Genomic DNA, 27601 nt, shown 5'->3' with positions numbered 1-27601 from the left:
ATTCTTTCACAATTTAAAAGCTAATATTAGCTGAAATTTTTTTTAAAATAAATAAATAACACATTTTGTAATTCAATTTCATTCGAAAATAAATTATTATAAAATTCGTTTCAATAATTGATATAAATATTTAAAAAATTGACTAACAAAATTGGCTTTATACTTTTCCTTCACTATAAAAATTGATTTGAGGAGCCTTGAATTTTTTTCAATACCATCGCTTAATTATGTTGGAAAATTATTAGTTAATATAAATTTTGAAACAAATTATGCTATTTTTTTTATAAATACCAAACTTATAATTTATTTTACTATAAATGAATATTTTCCAAATGCCAATCTTATAAAATATTTTGGTTGTTTTATTCAAAGTAACCATGTTTTTCACCAAGGATCCGATATTCATAAAAAAATTGATCCAATCAATGTAATAGAAAAACTATATTTTATATGCAAAAAATTAACTAAACTGTTAATTAAACATTTAAATTTTTTATTTAAAATTGGTGTCCAGGATTCGTTAATATTTATTTTCACAAAAGTTAATCATTTCATTTAAAATTTGTAAGTTTATAGCACTCGTTGAATACTTTTAAATCCATTTTTGTTGGAATATAACTATCAAAATTAATTAAAATTAAATTAATGAAATTTTGTCGGCGAAGGATTGCTCATAATACACAATTCTGGATATAGAATTTTAACTTTAGGAAATTAATTTTAGATAATTTGAAAAAAAATATATTAACCAAATTATGCACTACTATGTAAGTTATTTGTCAATTAAATACCATAAAAAGCTTTCCAAAAGCCGACGAATTTACAATTAGATTTGATGCCAAATATATTAAAATATGATTTTACATTGTAGCTGGAATTTTTTGATTTCTCTTTTTCGATAATTTTGAGTCGTTTGTCATCTGGAAACTTCAATATCGCCGATATTACTTTTAACATTGTCTTAATTTATCGTTTTAACAATAATGTAGTTTTATCTTTATCTATTTTAAATTTTACTCATATACTAATTTGTTCCCTATATTATGATTTTCTAAGGTATTATAACCTTGAGTAGCACACTGTATAACAACGCTCATGTTTAAATCGTTAATACTAAAAAAACCTGCTGATATTTTGACATGTTTTTTTACTCAGTATTTATGCTAAACTATGTTTTTAAGTTAAAACATTATCATTTTGATTATTGCATTATGTAAGAGATGCACCAATACTACTTTTTTTTTAGCTGATACTAAAAATAATAATACAACATTTAAAGGCAGGTTTGGTTATGTAAATAATACCGATTAAACATGATTTTTTTTTTATAAATTCATAGATAATGTTTTTTAAAAAATATTTTTTGAGATTTATTTTAATGGTTATAAACCATTTCAGGCGCGTAAGCAGCAGGAAAAGACAATAAATATCAGAAATATCAAAACCTAATATATATAAATTTGAGGGAGATACAAGAATCTAAAAGTTGATCGGGAAGTTATTTTAGAAAATATAATAATATCGAAAATTATAACCAGAGGCTCATGTCCCATAATGTATTCGTAGATAATTTTTCGCAAATATTCGAGTTCGGAAGTTTCGGGGAAAAGTGGCGGAGGTCCGTAGCAACAACTTGACGAATTAAATGTCGAGGAGGCGACGGACGATGAACGCTTGTTGTCTCTAATCATTGTCTTAACAATATAACGTGTAACATGATATAAATTCGATCTTTAATTATAGTTAGTTACACATTAATTTAAATGATTCATAATTAGAACTTATTTCTATATTCTTCACGACAAAATGAAAGTGCAGTAAAACCTCGAGTTAATATCCAAGTAGACATAAAATTTTGGGTGAAGGTTAAGTATGTTTAGTAGTTATAGCGTTAAAGTATAGTATAACAAAATATGATGAATGAGACAGACAGAGTTACCAAAAGCGAGAACTTAACTATAACCTAATTAATTAAAATTATGCTAGATAGACTTCTGGCCAGACTTTAAAATCTGTTTAAAACAACGAAAGTAACATAATTAAAAAAAAGGCAAGTTTTTATTATAAGTCTTGAGATAATTTACAAACGAACTCATTAATTAGTTAGCTTTAAATAATAATCATGAATTACACTATTTAAGGGGAAATCATTATATTGGGATAAGGTGAAGGATACAGCAGAGGAATAATCCTTCAGAATATTTTCTTGGTCTATAGCTTCAGTAGGGGGAATGTCTCTTTAAATATATATGTCATATACTAAATTTTGTATAATGTATAATATAAGTATTAATAAGAATGAAATTAATATATTATTCATAATCAACTCATTAATATCCTTATCTTAACTCGGGATATTAATTAATAGGTATGTATAAATTGTAAGATTTTAAAGATAAGAAAGCTATCAATTGAAATTAATGCCTGTAAATATAAAAAATACGTCTCTAAATTTAAATCGAATAAAAATGGAAATTATCCGACTGTTGATTAAAAAATAGGTATAATAACCTACCTATATCCAACAGCCATGGTATCTTGACTCCATATACGGCTGTTATCGTTGAAATCTAAACCAATCTCATCCATATCTTGAGATGCTTTTTTAAGATTTGTGGATTGAATTGAGCTATTGTTTCGTTTAGATATAGGGTGCAAGGATGTTAGATGATCAAAAAATTCATCCGTTAAAGTTTCGTTTAGAATGTGAGTTATAGGACCACTCCATAAATATTTCTGGCAAGAAAAAAGAATATGTTGAAAATTTAAAAATAAATTTGGTTCTTTTCAGATTAAATGGTGTTTAGAGACCTATATTATGAGACTAACTCTATTTAGATTAAAAGTAGAAAAAACCCTATAGTCTACAATAATCAAGCCAAAAATACTAGTGTAAACTGTCTATATACCACAAACAAACATATATCATAGCTTATAATTCTAGTAAGTCTGCCCACTGGGATCAATTAAGTAATTTTAAATGTTCTTAAAATCAATACTTTATCAAAATTTGGAAATAAAAGAGAACAAAAAATTGCAGTAAATAGTTTTTAAAGATATCTCCCAAAACCAGGGGATAATTCAACATGATATGATTTTCATAGCCGTTTATTTAACGTGTTTAATAAATGAAGTTTTTTTAATTTTATCATTAATACTTTTATTGATATCTAATATAAGTTCTAATTTTTTTCAGGTAAGAGGAATCAACAATATAATAAAAGAATAAATAATATATGGTATAAAGGTCTCAATGGATAAATAGATTTATTAGTGTAAGAATTGAAGTTGTCAATTTATATTCATGAAGTCGAATATGTAGAATAATATAAATTCAAATTATGATGATCGTATACTTAATTTTTTTTATATCTAAAAAGATATGTGCAATCATATTCACAAAAAACTATAAACACTACCGGGCATAAATGACTGCCCACCCTGCATTTTTACATAAAAAATTAATAACTTAAGGTGGTCATATTGATGAGACCAAACTTTGATCTTAATTAATGCTGTCTTTTATTTTTTGTAATTTTATGCAATAATTTGTAAACTTATAAATAAATTTGATAAACCTCATATTGTGTGTTATTTGTCTTATTTTAAGAAAAATGTTAAGAAAATGCAAGGTGAGCAATCATTTATGGCCGGTAGTTTATATAAATCAATTTTTATCATTATCATACAAAAATTAATGGCATCTTTATTATCACCTTATACATCATATCTTGAAGTGACGATATTATCTAAGTAAGGTGATAATATTTTATAATAATAATAATAATAACTATTATATACATCTCCAGGGTGTATATTTTTTAAATTTATAAGTCATTACTAAAATTATTTTAAATTAGTAACCACTTACAACATTTTAAATGTTAATCAAGAGTAGAAACACTTAAGATGTGTCTAAATATAAAATAGAGATCTCTAAGTGTATTTCTTAAACATACTCCATTAAAATCACTGGCTAAATAAATATGTATTGCATAGATTGGAACTATGGAGATTGGGACTTGTATATAATACATATGTTAGGGAAATATATATGGGGGGGGGGGTAAATTAATATAATTCTATAAACTTTAAATTAATATAATGAGTAAATACACCGTTAAATGTTTAACAGTTTTATCTTTTATAATTTCTGTTGATTAATATGGGCCATAATTTACCATCTATCGAAATATTCCATAACTCATTTGATATCCGCTCTATCACCATTCCTTGTTTCCACTTTACATAAATAAATTCCTACTTCCATACATCTTTAATGTCCCTCTCGCGCATGTGTACTATCTTCTCTAATTTTATCAGGATGTCCCATCTCCAATGCAAGACTCGCTCTAACACCACTTCTGCAGGAATCTTTTCGGTATAACGGTGAAGAACATTCCTTTAGTTAAAAATTATAACTCACATCCAACACTTTATTTTGTGAATTGTCTCTTTGGCTGTTCTTACCATATGTTCGGCTTCCCCTTTAGAATATGGATGGTAAGTTAATATATGCTTTAACCCCTTCTAGTCTAGATATCTTCCGTATCCCAAAGATCGAAACGCTGATCCATTATCTGTTACTATCTCTTTCGGACATCCTAATTTCCCAAAAATTTTATAACCTTTCCATTTATATGATTAAACAAATCCATAGGAACTAATGGGTACAAATACATCAGTAAAATCATCTAAACCAGGGTTAATGTGGATATCGCAGTATTGAACCTTTAATTGGGGAAATAATGATGCGTTTTCTATACTCCTTGTAATTAAAAAAATTTTTTTTTTACATCTATGAGTACCCTAGGCCACCAGAAATATCTTTTCATTATTTCTTGCATATGCTACACTCCAATATGAAGATTTTCAAATAATGATGCTGGCAAAAATTAAAATTATAAGCTAATATGGATCATTTGTTAGCCAGGTATCGGTGCATCTTTTATATTAATGATTATAGTTCGCATAGATGAATACCCGCTCCAGTAAAAATTGCTTAGGAGATATTATCGTTGTGAGTTATATGCGATTTAATTTATAATGTTTTTTAAGGTAAAAAAAACCTCAATATCAACTGGCCAGATATCGTGATCGATGATATTTTTTTCAGCTTTCGTCTCTGGGAGTAGACCCCTCTGACTTAGAGAGGCTAAAAGTGAGGAACCAAATTGGCTTACGGCTGTTTTAAAGGTTTGTTCGAGGTAAAATACGAGTTTTTTTTCCAGATTCCTTAATTGTTCGGCTTTGTGTCTCATGCGGTTTTTTAGGACAGCAATTTCTTTTTCGCGTTCCTAATTTTTGAAAAAGAGTTGTGTAATAATTTTTCAAAAAAAAAATCCAATAAGGATAGTGTTGGCTCGATTCTGAAAAAAACGGCTAACCCAATATTTTCGCCAAAAAAAACGGAAGCCTGGAGATTTTGATCATGGATGATAAAAGGTTTGAACATTTATTAACGAAATATAAAGGCTTGTGTTATTTTTGGCTAAATCGAGCCATTTAATAACATTAAATAAGGAAAAGTAGTGCATTTGGCAAATAATAAAACTGCTATAGCCAAACCCCAGGGAAAATATATTATGCCTTTTTTGTTATACCTAACACATGATAAAGAAAATTTATAGTTTTTATAAAGTATAAAAGTAACAATGGCAAGAATTAAAGAATGCAAAATAAATCATCAACACTAAGGTAATATAAAAAAAATATCTTAAAATACATTTTTAGTTTTTATAAAAAGTATCAATGGCAAGAATTAATGAATGCAAAATAAATGATCAATACTTAAGGTAATATAAAAAAAAATATCTTAAAATACAAAATAAATGTAGCACTTCAAAAAAAAATATATAGTTCCACAATTTCTTTAATGCCAAAAAAAATAAGAATTTAAAATTATTAACTTAATCATAAAATATTTTTAAAACTTCTAATTTCTGATCGTATAAATCAATAGTGTGTTTCATTTTTAGATCTGAGTCGTGTAAAATAGAATACATTTGATCTATAGGTGTTTGAACTTCTTCATGCATAGGTGACAAAGTAGGGGACTTTTCAAAGTTAGCTTTTTGATAAAAATAAATATTTTAATATTAAGATGATTAAATAAAATAATATGAAGGAAGGAAAAGAAAGAGCATATATCGTCGCGTGAGAATTAGGTTGTACTATATCCATTTTTTGTTAAAAATGGCTTTTTTTAAAAATAATAAATCAATTTTTATAATTATACCATTCTATTTACATAAAAAGTCCAATTTATTTATAAAATAACTTAAATTAAATCCGATACAAGGTTAACCATCCTATTTAAATCAATAGAAACTTCATTTTTTAAATTTCTCCCCTGTAAAATTACAAGAAATAGAATTTTCTAATTCTCGGGGGACGATATAGAGAAAAAAGAAAATATAGGGTGAGGAGATATATTAATTTAATAGTATAATACATAATTATATAATAGACCTAGCCAGAAAATAAAATGATGGTAAGATTTTCTGTGAATGCGACTACTCAATAAAAGGCTAAAAAAAAGATAAGGATGGATTAGTCAGAAAAGTCAAGAGAAATAATTTAAATTTTCATTATTCTGTTAAGGTGCAGTGTTAGAGTATAGTGGGAGAGAGGTATGGAATCGATACAGGAAAAGTTTTAGGTTCCCACCCCCACTAGATATACAATGGGGCTCCAGTTTTTGAAATGTAAAAAATCATCTTAAGCAGAGAAGGCAATTTTTATATCAGGTCGCATGTTTGCATAGATAGGGGGGGGGGCAGGAGAGTCAATTATGAATTTTAGCTGTTTATTGAAAGAGCAAATCGAGGTTTTAGATAATAACCCGATTCACTGTTTAATGGTCAAAAATATATTAAGAGAATTTTTTTTGTAAACACGGAATAACGGAATTTCAATAAGGGGGCTTAGACATTTACTAGCTAATAAAGGGTAAAAGGATATCTATCGGCTACCAAATCTATGATCCAAAAACTTGAAATTTTAAAGTATTTAATAATGAATATGCTTTAAAGATTATTCTATTTGTAATTGTAGAGGGTCATTAGAAAGATTTGGAGAGATCAAATTTTAAGAGAATCTAATAATTCAAAGAATTGAGGTAAAAGGAAGCGTGTAACTAATTTGTAGGGTAGGGGGGTGAAGAAATATTTATATAAAATATTATTATTGCCCTATGTATACAATTTGTGAAAGTATCAGTCATGATCGATAGTCGAAAACAATTTTTTTTTCTCTTCTTTTATCAAAATAAAAAGATAATTAGAAAACCTTCCTGGGATTAGGATAAAACAATTAGAGGAATATATTTAATTTAACTAGCATAAGAATGCATTGAAATTTTTTTAAATTTCGGGCCGGTTCAAAGATGAATAAAACACTAATAAATTTGATTTTAAATTCAAATCATTTGCAATCTTGATTCCACCACTATAACATATTTTTATTAAAAAAATAACCTTTATCATCGAAACAATGGACTAAGGAATGCGCTAGCGCTAATTGTCGATCCCCTAACTGTCTCCTGAATTCTACCAACTTGCTTTCTACTTCGTTCGAGAAGCTTTCTTTCAGACCGAGTTCCATTTCGAGTTCGGCAATTTTCGTCAGGAAATGTTTTTCTTTTCGTTCGTTTATTGGGCTATCAACTTCTTTTTTTTTATAACGAAACAAGATAAAATTAATAAGGTATTTTTGTCTTACCACTGCTGATTGCCAGATAGATGTAATCCCTATAAAAAAAATGTGCATTGATTTTAAAGTAAAATAAATGTGTAGAAAAGAGATAATATTTAAAAGTTTTAAACTTTATCGTACTATTTTTATAAAATTTGTATTATGGCCGTGGCTAAATCGAGTGTTGTTTAAGGGTTCGATTTCGCCGATTTTAAAAATGATAAACTCATGATTTTAGCCCAAAAGAATCTTATACAAGCCTAAAGATTGTTCATGGATAGCAGAAAGGTTTGGAAATTTATTGGCGTAATCTCGAGGCTTATGTAATATTATTTTATCTAAAATCTTAATTTAGCCGCTGTAAAAATTGATTAAACATAGCCGTTTAACAATGTTACCTACACTACACCACATATTGTCTATTTAGTAGTCAACATTTTATACTCATATTTTGGTGATAAATGCGACATACACTGATAAGGCCTGCTCCTATCTTTATTATACATTTTGTGTTTTCTTTCTATGCTTGAGTTGAAATAATCCAAAATATCTTGAATATTTGCTAGCGCCTATATATTTATTTAAAGACTAAGTACGGATTATTTATAATGGTTATCTAAGGTATTTTATTTTAAATATATTTTTAAAAAATATTTAGAAAATCTAAAAACGTAAGAATTTTAACTAATCAACAATTCATTAAAAATATGGCATTCTTAAACTCGACAATACAAAACCTATGTACTTTTAATGAAGTTAAAATTGTTATGTCACGTTTAAACTGTATGTAGCATATCTAAACTTACAGTTCAAGATATAGATTTAAATTATTAATCTAATTTTGATCTTGATACATTTTATTTTCTTCGACCACTTCAATTATTGTTCTAGTTTTTTTTTAAAAAATTTGCATTATTATTGGTAAAAGACTGGTCTGCTGCCATGATAATTAATATTTAATTTAAAGTATCGTTGATATATCAATCAAAAGATACCATCTTCTCCTCGGAGCTGTCAAAGCTGCCAATAGGTTATTCTTATTATTTTACTTTGGCATTATCCAATATACCAAAAGTTTTAATGGTCTAACAATCTTCCAAAAAGGGGAGCCAGATGGAGGCTCCCTTACAAAACTTATTAACACCCGAAACATCGGGCACCGTGCCTACCAATAAATGAACAAGGAGAGAACCCTATTGCTCCTGGCCCGCCAGATCGCATTGCCCTATTCATAACAGCTATTACAGCCCTCTCGTTAAGTGTAAACTCTAAGTGTAGACTCGAAAACCGCTCCAACGACTCTACCAGCGTCCGTCGAGACTCGCGCTCTATGACGTACACGATTACCCCACTAAGTAACTCCGCGAACGCGTTTACAGCTAGCACTGTCATAATGGTAACTTCCGCTCAAATTGTGCCATTGACGCACACTGACAAGGTCCGAAAACTCATAAATCTATGGAAGGGGCTCAAGTAACCTGAGAGAGCTGAAATGCCGATCAAACGAAAGAGATCGTAAAGAATTAAAGCATACCTGCAAGATGGTTAAATGCATGCATGCCGACATGCATATTTGTTGTGTCGCCATGATAGCACGATTAAGAACACTCCCCTCGTAATATACTGGAATTGGCAGACAGCTAAAGCTAAAGACCTATCTTATCTAGAGCAGTATAAGGGAGCCAAAGAAACCAAAATCGTACTAGATCGGCCCTTTCGAGAGGACGCACAACCAGAGATGCGTCCACCTTCAGACGCCTGAAAATCCATAAGGAGGCGACAACCTCTAGGGGTAATAAAAGAAAATAAGGGGAGCAACGTGAGACACAATAATAAATAAACTATTTCTCCTCCTTTCCTTCTAACATTTTTTCTCCAGATAAATATATAATATTACTATAACTTACAAGTAAAAATTTAAAAATTAATTTATAATTATGTTTTATTTAATCGCATAGCCTTTAATATCATTTATAATAAAATATTATTAACTACACTACAAAACACAAGCATATCATAAATTTTGTTAATGGGGGAGGGGAGGACATTAGTTGGGGTTTTCCCAGTAAATTTTATTGGAAATCTAGGTCCACGCACGTATTGTAGGCCTTTGGCTATATTAAATTTTTCGGTTTCGCCTTTTTTTTTATAAAAATGCTTTCTTTCTAAAAATTTTGAATTATAATCTTTATTTAATAATTTAAACAAGATATTACCTATAAAATGGAAGTATAAAAAAAACTATAAAATTTTGAAAAATGGGAAGAGAAAAAAAATGATTACTCAAAAATTAGGTTATTTTTCATGAATTTAATGGGGAAATTTTTTTTAAAAACTATTTTAAAAATTTTATTTATTTTGACTAGAACCTTTAAACCCTCTACCTTTAAAACGGTTCCGTGTCCACACCATATCCCTAATATAGTTACCGATACATAAATATCTTACATGTTTTGGGTTCTACACCCGGAAGTTTGTAGTGTTTTTTTCCTTCTCTTTGCTTTTTCTCTCTTAGAGAAGAAAAGAATGAACGTAAAATAAATTGGAAATTATTTAAAGTTTATTGTTAAAAAAAATAGCGGTGCTTAAGGTAAGCGTTAAAAGGAATTAAACCGAACCTTTTAAAGTTTAATAAACTATCAAAAAATACCCGTTTCTTCGATTGAAGCGGTGAAATCGGGAAATATTTCGAGATCAGTTTGAGTTTCTTGATACTAAGTATTATTTTTTTAATTAAAAAAATAAAACTTAGTAAATGACAAAAAAAACTAATTCTACTTTTTGATCCAGAATCGAATCCCTGACTGAGGCAACTTCGTCATCTTTAAACCTTTATTTTTGGTATAAAATGTTTTATGCTGCATTTATTGTAAGCGCGATTCGCTCAAACTAAGCGAAATTAATCATTAGCAAAATCACCGCTGAATCTTCACAGAGATAATGCTTTTTGAAATATACGTATACGTAAACACCTATCGCGATTTCATTATTTCCCGCTAGGTATACCTATTATTTACTTGATTATGTAAATTACGTTGCAAAAAATTTAGCAAAGTCGTTTGAGCGAATCGTTACTATAAATGCATTTATATAAGAATCGAAAACTAAAATAATAAAAAAAGTATATATATGTAAAGTTTCTTAGACGGGCCTCAACAATTTCATAAATCTTTCGATCTAATTAATATTAATTATAAAAAAAATAATTTATCCAGTATAATTGGAAATTAAGTTTAGTATAAAAAAAATTGTTTCGAATGAAAATCAGGAATCGAAGAGGACTTTAAAATTTATTTCATAGAATAGGTGGACGGAAAGTGGGTTAATAAAATGAATTAATTTATTGCCTAATCGATTCAATGGTAAGATTTTCTATTTCTCGGCACTTTTCGTGATATTTAAAACGCAAATCCTCTAATTCATATCGAGCTTCATCTGCCAGAGTCTTAAATTATTTCATTTTTTTCAGAAAAAAATTAAAATCTTTATTTGTTAAAAAAAATGCATTATATAATATTAAATAAAATAAATTTGATGGAATAAAATGTAATAATTGGAAGAGGTAAGATAACTTCGTTAAATAACAGATCTTCTTTTAATGCCTTTATCATGTCTTCTTTGAGCGCCAAACACTTAGTCTCCATGATGGCGTGCTCTAATGATATTTCGAGTTCTTCCGATTTCAAGGTTAGACTTTGTACGTGAGCCTCCTTGGCAGCCATTGCGTTTTGAGATTCTAAAACATGTTCCTGGTATTTACGGTCTAGGGTTTCGAACCTAGAGGTTTTATATATTATGTATATTTTTAAATGTCTTACACTCATTAGATTACTTCCAAAAAAACGAATCAAATACTTAGATTATTAGTATTCGATAAAATTTCAAATCGACTAATTGTTATTCATATCCGAACGAATCAATTTAATTTATTTTTCTCTTCAAATTTATAAAATAATAAGGATTAATGAAATTGATAAAAGATGAATAAATTGCATTGAATAAATAGTAGAAGCTAAACCGTGTACATATAGAAAATATACAATACGCAAATTGCCGATATATAAAACCAAATGTAAAAAAATATATTATGTGATATTTTACGCCTAGCTCTATGGGTGGTATAAGAGCTAAACGCTTGGTTTTCTCAGAAAGCCCATCAAATTGGATAAAAAAGACGGGTTTTTTTGGGCAGGTCGTAATAATCTGTGCGCGCAAGAGGCAAAGCCCCTTACTTAAAACCCCATGGAAAATAAGAGAAGTTATGGAAGGGTTATGTTGGCTATGTAAATTTTACTTTTATTTAGAATTGTAAGAACCTAGAAATAGGAATAATTCGTTATAAAAATTAGAGACCTGCAGACCTAGCCAGAAATTTTTTAAAATATACCCGAGCCTGGGCTTAAAATTTTTTTATATACCCGGGCCAAGCCTAAAATTTTTTTTTCCTAAATGCAAATGGTACATCTACAGGTCTCTTATAAATATCATCATTTGATAGAAAATGGCGTCGTTGACTTTTCTTAGTATATGGTCCTTAAAATAAAGGGTTTTTCTCAAATAGAAAAGTATTTATGTTGTGCTGAATATGTTTTGTATCTCGTAAATAAATCATTTAAAAAAAAATTAAACTTAAAATCTCCCGCTCAAATTCATCATTATATAATAACCAAAATAAAATGTAAAATTATAGAGGAAAAAATGAATACTTTTCATGGTCTTGATTGACCTGATATTTGATGGACGACAATTCCTCGCACTTTTCTCTATATTGCAAAGAAAGGTCATCGAACATTATTTGAAGCGAATCATACTCTTCGACCCTAACCTAAATAGAAATTCAAATATTATTTTAAAAAACTTCTTTTTAGTTTAAATTTTATGAAACACACTTTCATTTCCTGGATTAACGCTGTGTTTTCTAACAATTCAGTGTTCGTCCTAAGCAATTCCAAATTCAATTGGGACATGGCTTGTTCTGTGACGGATTTAAGCTTCAAATTTTCTTCTAGCGCCGATTTGAGGTTTGATAGCTCATTCGATAGGTCTTTGATGAGAGAATCCTTACCTGACGGTAAGTTTTCTCTCGATTCAGTGTTCGCCCTAAGCAATTCTAATTGGGACATGGTTTCTTCTGCGACGGATTTAAGCTTCACATTTTCTTCCAGTGACGATTTGAGGCTTAATAGCTCATTCGATAGGTCTTTGATGAGGGAATCCTTATCTGATGCTGAGTTTTCTTTCAATACAGTGTTCGCCCTGAGCAATTCCAATTTCAGTTGGTAAATGGTAAGTTCTGCTTCAGATTTAAGCCTCCCATCTTCTTCCAGCACCGATTTAAGGCTTGCTAGCTCATTTGATAGGTTTTTGATGAGAAAATCCTTATCTGATGCAGAGCTCAAGTGCTTACTTTCTAGTGCTTTAATTCTATGAAGAAAAAAATTTAGTTTTTTAAAGATAATTAATTGGTTAAATTCTAATATTTTTACAATATGTATTAAAATTAAATAGGATAATTATTATTTATGATTATCATTAAGCCGATCCACTTTTTTAAATAAATTATTTTATTATTAATTTACTTATCGTTGTCTCTGGAGCGTTCAGTTTTAATTATCTCCAATTCTCGATATTTTTCGTCTAATTCGTTCCTCAAACGTTCCAAATCTTTCTGAATATTGGCATAATCATCAGCCATTGTCTAAATTATTTATTCGTCGTAAAAACCATAAAAATAGATTTATAAATAGAATGGTTCTTTCTTTAAAAATTTAATTATATTTATCTATTTTCCCTTTCATTCTTCTATTTAAAATTTTTTTTTAACCATACATAAAATATTTTGACCATATATTAAAAAAAAATTCTAATTACTTTATAGTTTATATGGTTCGCTTGAAATTCCGCTACTATCTTTTCGTGTTTATGTAAATTTGCCTTTGTTGGTTCTATCTCCGATTTCAATAGAGAAATTTGATCTTCCAACTGACATTTACTTCTAAGGACATCTTCAAGCTCGCTTCTAATCTTGTTCATCTCGGACGACAGGAAAAAATTAACGGCTTCTCTGGCTGTTATATCGTCTTGAGAAACCTTAGCGCATTCCAAATACCTGATCTCAGAGGCTCTAAACCTGTCAATAATTTAGTTTATGCATTATTCAAGTGTATTAGTTGATGTCTTTATTTTTTAATATTTTTACGATTTCATTCAATTTATATATATCCAAATTTGATAAAGAATAAGAGTAAACAACTTAACAATCTAATATATTAACTAACTCAACGTGGAGTGTAGGTTCTGTTGATAATATGCATATATAATGGGCCAATTTAAACTCGGAGAAAAAAAAAGAATAAAAAAGTGCATCCAACCTTTCCTCGAACTCTTGCTCCATGAGAGATTTATCGTGCTTGATCTTAGCCAATTTTCCTTCCGTTATTTCTAATTTGTTTTTTAAGTCTATCTTTCCTCGTTCCCGGTCATTAATACTAATATTTTCGATGTTTGGTGCGGACCAATTCCAATTGTCCTGAGTATTATTCGTTTCATTTTTCTGGTCATCATTTTCGTTATCTTGAGGTATTCCCAAATTTTCCTCTAATTCCTGGGCTTCATTTACCTATTCATTCATATATATTTTTTATATTTGTTTTAAATTTTGAAACGTTAATCTTTGAGGTTTAAAAAAAGTTGAAGATATAATACTATTTTAAGTACATATTCAAAAAATTATCAATACATCTTTTAAATTAAACATATTATTATAAATACATTTATCAACATTCATATTTTTTTTATTAATAAAATATATTTTATCTGCCAATATAATATTTTATAAAAATATGGTCCATATCTCATAAAAATTAGAGTTCAACGTTTGGAAATTGTTGATTGGCATTTAATTTAAATTTTACCTTAATCACGAATTCGTGTTCCAAATACTGTAAACTTTCCCTTAGTTCGGAGCATTCCGATTCTAGCTCTATTACTCTTAGAGATGTTCTATCCTTTATTACTGAATCATCTGTAAGGGATAGTGCACCACCTTGAATATGAGTCAATGTTTTACCGTCTCGTTCTAAATATAATCATTTTATAATTATATTTATAAATAAAATAAATAATTATTTTTTCAGTAAAGGGCACCCTAAGATTCTTTGGTCATTTATTAGCGAAAAAAATCAATCATAACACAAATAATATTTTCGTCATTACAATCAGATCCTTGGTCGTCTTAAACGTGATTCAAACTAAACTTCTCGAATAGGCTATTAAATTCATATAATAACTATCCAGATAGGGGTTTGCCGATGGAGGAAGATCTAATATTGCCGATAGGGTTGGCAAAATTTGTATTTTTGATTTAAATCGCGATTTAAATTAAATACTAATATTTAACAGAGAATTATAGATTTAGATTGATAAATGTCATACATCATAAAAAAATTTAAGTTTAATATATTATTTACTTTGTAAGTATAAAGTTAATGCTTTAGTAATTGTTGAAAATATATATACAGATAAGTAATGAGCTAATTTGATATTTTGTCAAAAAAAATGCTGACTGTCATTCAAAAATTCGATATGTACATTAGAGGTCTGCAATGGCTGGGAGAGGCTGGTTAATATCTGTAAAAATTTTATTTGGGTTGGGCTAGGCAAAAATTTATTGGGCTAGATAATTGATGAATTCTGATGCTTGATAGAAATGATAATACTTAAAGTGTGGTGTTTTTAATTTCACTCTTGGCCGTTAACCGATATTTCAAAAAAGATAAAAAAAAATCAGTATACCATTATCCTAACATTGAAATATCACGCCTAGCAGCAACAAGCAAAAGCTCCTGGAAGGACTTAGTGGGCGGATGTCCAGGATTGAATCAAAGGACGAAAATTATTGTGAATAAATTTTAAAAAATAATATAGTAAATATTTTATTTTATTTAACCCCCCAATTTTTTTTCGGTCTCTTGCAAACGTTTATGTGTATCTCTCAGCCTATCTAAAGCCATTTCGAGAGCTTCTCTAAGTTCTTTCTCGTCGCCTCCGCTAACGGGCGATTTCTCGATTTCTTCTGTCAAAAATCCAACTGAGAAAGTTTCCTTTATTTGTATAGTGGTAAATATGCGGAATAGTAATATTTTGAAGAAAAAAAACCCTGCGATGGATGGATAATTTAAATTAAACATTCATTCATTTTCGATTTTAAAAACATTCATAATTTTTTTTAATATGACCAAAAATTTTTAAAAAATGGGAAGTATTTAGAGCAGGGTTGGCAAGTCGGTCAATTGACCAGTCAAATTCAGTCAATTGACGGGTCAATTGACCGGAGGAGTATTTGACCTGTCAAATACGGTCAAATACTCTAAAAAATTTAAAGGAAGAATAAATTGAAAATATGTTTAAAAAAGGGAAAAAAGATGTAAATACATGTGATCACAATGTTTGCTTATTTTTTGTGTTCACAATATCAAAAGGAGAACTCACAAGTATGTGATATAATTCAAGAATTAGCTCTTTTACAAGATAGTGATGACCAAAATATTTTAAGTGATATAATTAATTTCAGAAGCAAAAACAGCATGTTTAATATAGCAAATTATGCGGAAAGTATAATTTCCAGAAACAATCAATTCCGACCTCTAGTTAATAGATTAAACTTTGTCCACCCTGCCCATTAAGAGACTAACAATTCCTAGTTCTACTTCTTCTTTAGAAAGAAATAGGTCGATTAGGGTTAATATTCTTATGAAAATGGAAATCGATTGAAGATCTAAGACATCAGGAAAATTGATTAAAAAATATTAAAGAAAATGATAATATTGAAAATGAATCAGAACAAGAACTCCGCTACAATAGCTACACGTTAGTTATTGAATGACAATGAATTTAAAAAATTAATATTATAGATTTTATTTTACTATTATATTCAAAATAAAGTTAATATTAACTTTAAAAAAACATATATTTGAATTTGACCATATTTGACCGGTCAAATATCGGTCAATTGACCGAAACGTATTTGACCGGTCAAATGCACAACCCTGATTTAGAGCATTTTAAAATAAAAATATATTATAAACCTGCCTGGGATGATTTCTTTTTAAAAATAAAATTATTGTATTAAAGTTAGCTTGAAAATCATGTGATGAATCATCTAAATAATCATGCTTCTCATATTTTCGATTTTATTTTACATCCATCTCTACCAATTTAGAAAACCGGGTTAAGAAATTATCAAATATTTTTATATTAAAAAAGGTAGGCCTTAAAAATAAAAATGGAGCTGGGATATGAATAAGAAATTGAGCCAGTTCAAAAACTGTCGAAACCCAAACAATTTTTGATTTTTTTTTATAAACATTTTAGGAATATATTATGATAAATATAAATATTTTTCGAAGCAAACTTTATAGGTTTGAAAATCAGCTGATCTGGTAGGTAATTGTTCGGAATCTAATAAATAATGCGAAAATGGCTCGCTGGGTTTTCCGGTATTTTCTATATCCGTCATTTCGGTTGTTTGGTCTAATATAAATTATTTTAAAAATATGGTATAACAACAGATTACGCGTGGATGAGCGTTTAATCAGAAATGCACAGACACGGCTTTTTTTAGATGATAGGGATACCAAAATCGGTTAATTCTAAAAGTATCGACCGAGACTGGTTTTGAAAGGTGCATCAAAATTATTTATTCATTTACTCAATTTTAATCGCTAGAAATTAATTATAGAAAAACTCGGTTGATAAGCGTGAAAAGAATTTTATTTGAAACGTGCATGAAAAAAAGGAGGGTCAAGATTATTTATAAATTTCATATAAAAAAAAAAGAAAGAAACACATTAGAAGCTATCCATAAAGGTCACGTAACACCCCTTAGTGTTCAAGAAGTTTTAAATGTCACTAATGATGATGAAGAAGATAAGGAAATTAACGTTGAAAATATATCCGACAATATTACAAATAATATTGATCATATTAAGGCAAACAATAATCTGTTAGTTAATCAAATTATTGACCACATATGCCAACCCTAAATGCTATAAATTTTTTTATCAATCTTATTATATTTACCAGACGTGTAGGGGTACTGTATGCACGGCCCGGCCTAAAATTTACCTGGCCAAAAATTAGACAGGTCCAATTTTGTTAAAATATATTAAATATATTTTAAATTTATATGGATAATATAGGCGATTTAAAATATTCTGTTTTAAAATATTCAGCCTGGCCCGGGTATTTTTTAAAAAAAGACCCAGTACAGTATTTAAAAATTTTTTTTTTGGTATATTTAAAAAAAAATTAAAATACGTCCTACCCTGCAGGTTTCTGATATAAATATTAGGATAACAAATTTCATTATTAGATCGATAAATTTGGTTTATAATTATTTAAAAACTAAACTCGTTAATAGTGAACTTGCTTGAACACTAAAAAATTTTTGTTCACTTTAACAAAAAATCGCCATACCGAGAGCATAGACGTAGTTATGATTTTGTTGGTGATGGGGGGGGGAGGGGGTAACAATATTAGGTGGATTTCCCCTATAAAGGCTTTTGGCATTCTTGTGTCTTTATAAAAGTAATTTTGAGTTTTCCCTTTGGCCTTTTTTTTTATATAAAAATGTTTATTTCCTAAAAATTTGGATTCATAGTTATTTTTTAGAAAAAAAAATTGTTTCAAATTCTTGATTATTTTTTTTAAATTTGTGAGCGAAATTTATGAGGCCAAATAAAGTTACACAAACTTCTCTTTGCATGTTTTCATTTTCGCATTATTATATAATTAAGCTTGTCTATAAAAAAAATACTCGTTTTAAATTTACCAGAATGATTTTGAGAAGATATGACTATTGATGATTCCTGATGAGGCGAAATTTCATCGGTTCCATTATATTTGTTTTCTTTAAAATATTGCACCTATATATTTTTTTCATAAAATTGATAGAACAATTTTTTAAGGTAGGCAGCAATCATACACAGGCAATAATAACCTCAAAAAATATATACGAATGCATTAAAGGTATAAATTTTTTTTTAAAAATAGAAATTTTGATTTCTAGCAATGCGAGAGGAGGCAAGTTTATTTTAATATTGTAGAATTTATAATCCGCATTTTATTAGGTTTTAAATGTATTTATATGATGTACAAGTCGATAATGTAGATTCTATAATTAAAATATTTTGGATCTTAAAATACGATAATATGATATTGTCAATTTAAATTTTAGATACAAAAACAATGATCTTAATGTCAACTCAAATATAAAAATTTATTAATTTGAGGTTAAACAATATAATAAAACATAACATTTACTTGTATGATAGTTGATGTTACACTCTTACTAAAAAGCATTGGTAATAATGAATTATTAAATCGCATATGCAATTTTATACTTGAGTTTTGAGAACATTTATTTGTTCCTCCTTCTCTTCCAACAGGAGCCGGTAGGAGTACTCCATGTGGGCTTTGGCTTGTTGGGTTAATTGGCACGTTTCCTTCATCTCGTGAATTTTCCTGAGAGATTTATCTTGGAATTGCAGGAGAGCATTCTATAACAGATCAAAATTTTTTAAAATTATGTAATTGTTTCATTTTAATAGAAGAATAGCAATTATTTTATATCCTTTATAAATAGATCTATGTCGAAATCCTCAAAATAAGGGGATTGTAAATCATCCAAAATTTATTTATAAGAAATGTAGATGGAATATAACATTCTTTAAGCATTCATTACTTGCATTTTTTCGCGCTCTTTTTCCAGAACCTTGTACGCGTGTGTTACCTGCAATTAACGATAAATAAATAATATATAACTAACTATATAATCATATTAATACGTAAATGAGATATATATAAGGGATGAAATAATATATTTCTAAAATACGATGTGTCAAAACCTTCAATTATATATTATATATTTTTTTTAAAATCATACTCCCTGAATTTCCAAAACACTTTCCCAACTCTTACACAGTAAATAACTGATTGAATTCCTATTTTCCTTTTTAATAATTTCACAAAATCATATCTGTGATATTTCTCAACTTTAAAAACGATCAACACTTGGTATTTCTCACTTTTAAAACCGTTCAACACTTAATTTAGCTGCTTAATTCAACGCCCCTTTTTTTTATCAGTCAACACTTTAAATAGACTCCAACTATTTTTCTTATTCAACAAAAAAAATCTTACTTTTCTTTAATTTTCTTCTACATTTTGTATTTTCAGTAAAATAATTCTTGATGACTATATTTTTTTTTTACTTTTTAATTTCTTTAAATTTCAATCCAAAGAAATATAATGATGAGAAAAATTTTTTTTTTCTTTTTTAACAACTTTAATAATAATAATAAAACAATATTATATTTTTTAATCAAAAAAATAATATTAAAAAATCGATTATTTAAAAAAAAACAACGCGTGATCTATAATTAATAATTAAAAAATAATAATATTGAAATCGATTATTTTAAAATGTAAAACATGTAATCTACAAATGATAATTAATAAATTACGATATGTCCTCCGGCGAAAATTGAATTCCCCCTCAACCCGGTACTACTCTCCCCTCAAAAAAGCATTTAGTTCTATATCTGACATTTCTAAGTCAACGATCTCCGGCGCTTTGGTTGGTCCATTGCTTTTTATTCCCGCTGGATCCAACGTCTCTGTCACCTAGGACGTCACCCTTGATATTGGCACCTCTTGTATCACAGGTCCTGTCGGGAATTCTCTTGTTGGCTGCCGCTCCAACTGTCTCCTCGGTCTTCGTGAACATCTGTCTTGTAAATGATCCCTTGATTGACAAAGATAACATGTTCTCGGGGGATTTCGTCCCCTTCTCATCGGGTTTGATTGGACCGCCGGCGGAGGGAATTCGGGTAAGCGTTCTTCGGTATTCTGCGTATACACACTTATCCTAATGATCATCCCCGGTAAATATATAAATTTGTGGACTAACATATTTAAATTATTTAAAAAAAATTAATTTTCAAAAAATATTTTAATTATTTTAGTTTTTTAAAAAAAATTATAATTTAATCTTCAAGAAAAGAACAACTCTTAAAAATTTTTTAAAAACAACGCCAATTTTTTTATTTATGAGACCCCATAATTATTTTGCCAAAACTTGCCACGCTCGTAAATTTTAACAACTCTTGTAATTTTTCTCCACAAACATCCCAAATTTTACATTTTTTCCCCTTGTGTTCAATTACAAACAACCCTTTTTTTACAACAACCTTGTTCACAACTCTTTTTACTCTACAAATTAATCAAAATTAATTTTCAAAATTTTTTTTTTTAAAGTTGTTCTTTTCTTGAAGATTAAATTATAATTTTTTTTTTAAAACTAAAATTATTAAAATATTTTTTGAAAATTAATTTTTTTTAATTAATTTAAATATGTTAGTCCACAAATTTATATATTTACCGGGGATGATCATTAGGATAAGTGTGTATACGCAGAATACCGAAGAACGCTTAGCCGAATTCCCTCCGCCGGCGGTCCAATCAAACCCGATGAGAAGGGGACGAAATCCCCCGAGAACATGTTATCTTTGTCAATCAAGGGATCATTTACAAGACAGATGTTCACGAAGACCGAGGAGACAGTTGGAGCGGCAGCCAACAAGAGAATTCCCGACAGGATCTGTGATACAAGAGGTGCCAATATCAAGGGTGACGCCCACGGTGACAGAGACGTTGGATCCAGTGGGAAAAACAAGCAATGGACCAACCGAAGCGCCGGAGATCGTTGACTTAGAAATGACAGATATAGAACTAGATTCTTTTTTGATGGGAGAGTAGTACCGGGTTGAGAAGGAATTCAATTTTCGGCGGAGGACATATCGTAATTTATTAATTATCATTTGTAGATTACATGTTTTTTATTTTAAAATAATCGATTTCAATATTATTATTTTTTAATTATTAATTATAGATCACGCGTTGTTTTTTTTTAAATAATCGATTTTTTAATATTATTTTTTTGATTAAAAAATATAATATTGTTTTATTATTATTATTTATTTTAAAAAAAACAACGCGTGATCTATAATTAATAATTAAAAAATAATAATATTGAAATCGATTATTTTAAAATGAAAAACATGTAATCTTCAAATGATTATTAATAAATTACGATAATATCTACTGAGGAAAAAATATTATTCTAATTTCTACAAAAATATAAGATATGAGTATGATTTGAAGAAATTGAGATAACCATTACTAAATAGAAAAATATAACTATTGTACCCTACTTCCTTTAATAAGGTCAATTGATATTAATCAAAGCCATATCTCCCCTCTAAAATTAATCGGAATATTTTAATTATTAAAATAAGCTTACGTAAAAATTAGAGGTTTTGATAAGCACGTTTAAATTATAAAAAAAAAATTGATTTTAAAACCTCGGAATATCTGCCCCTATATTTTGTCAATTGCGTCAATACCCTCTTGACCTTGTAAAACAGCTGCTCCTTGGAAAATACGTCTATATTGGCAAAATCTTGAACAGCCATCTCTTCTCCCATCTCGCTTCCACCCTCGCTTTCAATATCCGATTGGGGCTGTAAATTAATATATTTTTTTTAAAAAAAGGAGTGATACAGTATTTCCAAATTGAAGCGTTTGCGTTTTTATTTGGAAGGGAGAAAACAGACAAAAATTACCTATAAAGAAATAAGTAAAAAAAAAATCGTAATTGAATAAAGGAGAACGACATGCTACATCCATATTTTGAAATTTTATCGACGAGTTCAAAATAAGAGTTGATAAAATGATACAAATAAAGCTATAAGATAATTATCAAAATTTCGAAGTGCCCTTAATTGGTTACATATAGAAAGATTATTGATAAAAATAAATAATGGGAAGAAAAAAAACATCAGAACAATAAAAAATATATTGGGAGATGTTCAGATATAGTTATTTATACTTTGTATAGGCCTATAATTTTATTTTTAACCGATAGCCAAAATAATTATTAACCCTTATTTAAAAAAAAAAATTCAAATGCCATATTGAACCATGAATTTTAAAGAAGAAAAAATTGATGTACAAATTTCTAAACAGATAAGAGAGAAAGTGTTTAAAAGCTTATCTTTCTTTCCTTCCTTTTTTATTTCTTGATAACTAAGCTCCACCATACCTGTATTATTTAATGCCTTAGAATTTTACTTTTAAATAATATATTCAACATAAAACCGATATTAAATGATAAAAAAAGGCGTTGTTTGATTTTTTTCTAGCTTTCTTTTTTTTAAATTTTTTATTGCGGAATCAACTTTATTAAGAATAAAGATACTAGAAAACTATATTGCGACCTTACAAGTTACATTAGGTTTGAAAGGCAATTTTATGGCTTAAATTACAAATATAAAAATAATTTTACTAAGGGTTTTATTTCATTTTAAAAAACAAATTCTATCAGTATCGGTAAAAAAAATAATATTGGTGCTATTGGTTTATATATATACGTAATCTAAGCATATATATCAAAAACCATAAATCTTGGTGAAGTGATTTTTGCTTTGTTGCTAATCGGCGAAAAACTTAAATCGACATCCACCATAGGAGAAGAGGAAGCAAGGGTGGGCGATAATTGGCAATCATTTCGTGTAGGCCTGGGGACGTTAGATTGAAATGTGTTGTTCTCGATTTTTGAGTTAAGGGGAATAGTAGAAATTGCATTATTGCTTCTCGAGGGACGATTATTGGTGAGAACGTCACTTTTCCTTTGTTCCTTGCTAATAAGTTGTGATATTTCCTTAGTTCATTTTGATAAAATGATCCATTATTAGCCGACTTCAAAAAATAGTAGAATCCGGGTTCTCAGCCAAAAAAATTACTATTTAATATTTTATTTACACACCTGCTTGTTTGCATGCGGATATTTTTATATTCAAAATTATATTAATATTTTCAATATACTATTTATTTTTATTATTTTTATAGTATATTTCATACTTGCAATTTATATTTTTACCTTCTTTCTAATTATGTTTTTTATTGACTCGTTTTCTTTTCTATAAATATAACAATTCTACTTGCATAATTTTGATTCAGATTATAGCCTAGTATGCAATTATAACATATTTTCACAAACATTAATTTTTTAAAATTAAGTTAGGCATTTAAGTAGTTTTGTTAAACGACTCGATTTAAGCGGATTAAGGCTAACTATATTTTTATCCAAAAAAATAATTTTGCTCAAGCACAAGGTTTGGACATCTATTAAATAAATTTCGAGTCTCAGGCCAAATTTTTCTGGCTAAAAAATGAGCTAGCCGTTAATAAAATCGGCGCAAATCGTGCCATTTAACAATACTACAGATAAGTATCTAGAGTTCATTATATGTATTTAAATAGAGTTCTGGCTATTTTGGGACGATGCATGCAGTGCTTGTACAAATGATAACTAACCATGTCCTCCAAATATTTAACAAAAACGGGAGATGGGCATGTCCTCACCCAAAAATGAGATAACGGCATATTATTTCATGTTTATTATGAAATATAAATTAAATATTACATTATAAAAATTAAATTTGATATGCGAATACAAATGACATAACCCTTTAAGAATTTTGCAAAAGTTGCCTGACACAGTTCGTTAATTTCTTGCTTAACCCATTTAAAAAGTTTTCCAATTTATCCAGCCCATCTATTTAAATTTCACGAGAATTTATCTGGCCTATTAAATTTTTTGGCTATCATATTTTTAATATCTATATCTAATTATTTTTTCCCAATGTCAATTACGGCTCTTCAACCATTTTATAAATCAATTCTGTTTGATATCTATATTGTGTATTTGTAATAGATCATATCATGAATAACTTGTTTATTTTTTTGTGAATTTATTATATATAATAATGTTTTACAGTGTTGTGATGATTTAATGAAACATATTGACGATTAAATTAAAACCCATCCATATAAAAGTATTTTGTTTGCAAAAATAATTAAAAACATTATTGAAAATCCTTTTATTCCTCCTTGTGTTATTTTAATTATTTTTGCAAACAAAATATTTTTATATGGATGGGTTTTAATTTAATCTCAGCATGTTTCATTAAATCATCATAACACTATAGTTGACATGTTAAAATATAAAAAAATGAGCATATTGTAATAATTTTCAAAAAACGTTATTAAAAATTCTTTTGATATTTTTGCATGGATCGTATAGTAACTTGATATGAAAATTTTTTTTTAAAGATATTGCCCATTTAAAATAATACCCCACCCACTCTTTCGCGTGTTTTTTTCCACCTATGTTATGAATGGTTACATAGTTATAAGTTTACCCTATAAATATGTAGAAAAAATTTATGTGAAGTTAATAACATGTTGCCATTTACAATAAATGAAATAAAATATTACAAATTTTTGCCACTATTTGAAAACAAATGATTTTATTTATTTCAATTAACATATGCGATATATTACTTTGAATTCCGAAAAAACCCCTCGGAAAATAAACCCACAGAAAAAAACCCCCAGGATTTTTTTTCATATTTATAGAATTTACTTAAGGCCTAATAATATAAGTATATTTTTATTTGGATTATAATCATATTTATAATGTATAGGTATTAGTATTTTAGAAAAATATATTATAAAATATTAATAAGCTAAATCCTTTTAGGCCCTAATTCATTATTTAAAAATTACTCATATACCCTCCATAAAAAAATGCTTAAACAAGATAAAATGCTGAAGTTCAAATGGTACTGAGAAAAAATACGCTAGGAAAATAACCCATGTATTCCTTATTTTCGTAAAAATTATTTGCTATAGTAATAAACACAATGACCATCCTTAATTAAGATATTAAGTAGATTAAATTTTACAAAATTTTGTAATAAAATATATTTATTTTATTGGTAAATCATGATTATGTATATACAAATTTAATAATTTAGAATAATAAGTATGATTTGATATCGAATATTATCTATATGCCAACATTCAAATTTTCATCAGTATCCACCTCACATTCCATTTTTTTAATCAATACCCAGATGGGTTTATTCCCAACCAGATTAGAAAAACGATGCTTCCAACCTTCGCATTGATTATTTTTGTGTTCTTCATTGGATAGAGTGCTCTGATTCACGTTCCATTTCTGGAGGAAATCAAGGCTCAATTTGATGTGTTTGGAATTGAAAATTACTTCTTGTGACAAATTCTATTAATATGAAAAAAGGGGTTTTTTTCCTATTACCCTCTTTAATAGTCATTGAAAAAATTTCAGGGACCATTAGCAAATGGTTCTACTATTTGATATTAAGTTATCTTGTTCAGTAAGGAGTTACATTTTTGTTACTCTATAAGTTTCTTTATATAACCATTTATTGGGAATATAACAGGATGGTAACTCATACCAGCTGTAATTTATATACAGATGTCTATAAAAGTAGCATTTTAAAATCTATTTAACTAGAATATGTGGCTTACTCTTATTAGGGTTAAGGTTTAGCATTTTAAAAGGGTTTATAGAATTTAATATACCTAAAAATGTTAGATTTTGATTTAGTAGTTCTTAAGAAATTCACATAAAATTATTTTAAATTTTAGAAAAAATTTAAAAAAGATTATCAAGTTATTCCCAATAAATATGCTAGATGGGTTTAATTAAGTTGGAGATTCCCCATTTTTAAATTAGTGCAGATTTAAAGGTGTCGACTCTTAGTATGATTCTAAAAGAATATAAACATTTTTGGAATAAGCTTAAAAATCTAAATATGATTCAATACTTACTTTTTTAAAATTAGAGCATTTTTAGTAAGGGATTATTATAATAATCATAAAAAATTATATTTTCGATATTTTAAACTTTATTAAATATTAAAATTTTCTCAGCTCTCTTGATGAGTTTTATATATGATTCTATATTTATTTTCTAAATATGAGCTTTTCAAAAAAAAAATAATGTTTTTTCAATCACTAATTAGTAATTATTAAAAAATTTTTTTAATTATTTTACTCTGAATCACTTTGCAGTGATAAAGTTGTTAATTATTTTACAATATTTTATAATTTACCAGATGAGAATTCTTATTTTAGTCAAAAAAAATGTTTTTACTAATGTACTAGTTTTTTTTAAATTATAAAAACATTTTCTAAATCATATTGAAGAGTTAAACAGGAATGAATATTTGTGTGCTTTAATAGGAGATTATTAGTTTACAAGGATTCTTATTAGTCACACCCCATTAATCAAAATATTATTTTGATATTCAAAAAAATATATTTATAAAAAATGAGATTTACAAGACCCTGACTGATTATATATATATTGTCCAGTCAGCCCCCTAAAAAATATTTATGAATTGCCTGGCCAAAAAATTTGAATTTTCATGCCTTTTAAATTATTTATCGGGCCCATATAATATTTAAACCTGACATGGCCTTGGTTTTGCAGATATCTGATGTATGGTAATTAATATATAACAAGGATATTAGACAAAATAATGATGTTACTAACAATTATATAATATAAATTTCTAGAAAAAAAGTAGCCTTATTTTTAAACAAGATTTTAAAAATTTATGGCTTGATCTGTGCAATTTCTGAGAAAGAGCTATTTAAATAGAGATTTAGCATTTTTACAAAAAAAAATATTGCTAATCAGCCTTATGAAAAATTAAAAACATGATATCCAGACATATATAAATTATAATTAAGTTTTACTATATTATCAAGTGGTTCGATAAGTTGAGGTTGATTAGGAATTAATTCACCAGATTCTTCCAATTTTTTCTTTAAATTTTTAAACATTAATAATTATATAATCATTTTAATCATTATTTGTGAGGTCACATTTAGTTTTAAAGATATATCCTATTTTTTAAATATTAGGCATTCAAATTATATTGATTGAGGT

General features: G+C 27.9%; 1 protein-coding gene across 2 annotated transcripts; it reads right to left on the bottom strand.

Moving 5' to 3' along the window:
• Nucleotides 1-97: 97 nt before the first annotated feature.
• On the bottom strand, nucleotides 98-27550 carry LOC135923850 (golgin subfamily A member 4-like). Of its 2 annotated transcripts, none has more exons than XM_065458827.1 (26): nucleotides 27409-27550; nucleotides 23213-23476; nucleotides 22119-22277; nucleotides 19439-19486; nucleotides 19098-19253; nucleotides 18527-18620; nucleotides 17108-17226; nucleotides 15644-15797; nucleotides 14610-14773; nucleotides 14067-14314; nucleotides 13567-13825; nucleotides 13275-13393; nucleotides 12585-13119; nucleotides 12402-12520; nucleotides 11268-11472; nucleotides 11043-11140; nucleotides 10474-10525; nucleotides 10346-10409; nucleotides 7479-7670; nucleotides 5934-6070; nucleotides 5070-5297; nucleotides 2516-2736; nucleotides 2132-2237; nucleotides 1536-1694; nucleotides 865-960; nucleotides 98-220 (listed from the first exon to the last, which is right to left on the bottom strand). In XM_065458827.1, exons 1-26 carry the CDS (start codon nucleotides 27493-27495, stop codon nucleotides 209-211), a joined length of 4095 nt encoding a protein of 1364 aa, XP_065314899.1. In that variant the 5' UTR covers nucleotides 27496-27550; the 3' UTR covers nucleotides 98-208. The 2 variants fall into 2 exon arrangements, with proteins under 2 accessions (XP_065314899.1, XP_065314900.1); XM_065458828.1 differs by having other exon boundaries at nucleotides 7479-7667.
• Between the last annotated feature and the right edge of the window lie 51 nt (nucleotides 27551-27601).

Source organism: Gordionus sp. m RMFG-2023, chromosome 2, assembly GCF_954871325.1.
Source record: "Gordionus sp. m RMFG-2023 chromosome 2, tfGorSpeb1-WG-v2, whole genome shotgun sequence".
Lineage (NCBI taxonomy): Eukaryota > Metazoa > Nematomorpha > Gordioida > Chordodea > Parachordodidae > Gordionus > Gordionus sp. m RMFG-2023.
Note: the sequence above shows the minus strand (reverse complement) of the source record. Positions and strands in the feature narration are given on the sequence as shown.

What these genes read in the sequence shown, in the direction of transcription:
- LOC135923850 (XM_065458827.1), bottom strand. Translation starts at nt 27,495, where the DNA reads ATGTTTAAAAATTTAAAGAAAAAATTGGAAGAATCTGGTGAATTAATT. An exon ending in ACCATGGCTGTTGGATATAG is followed by an intron (nt 2,238 to 2,515) that starts GTAGGTTATTAT and finishes ATATATTTAAAG; the next exon opens with AGACATTCCCCCTACTGAAG. An exon ending in TTATGGGACATGAGCCTCTG is followed by an intron (nt 961 to 1,535) that starts GTTATAATTTTC and finishes CGATAAATTAAG; the next exon opens with ACAATGTTAAAAGTAATATC.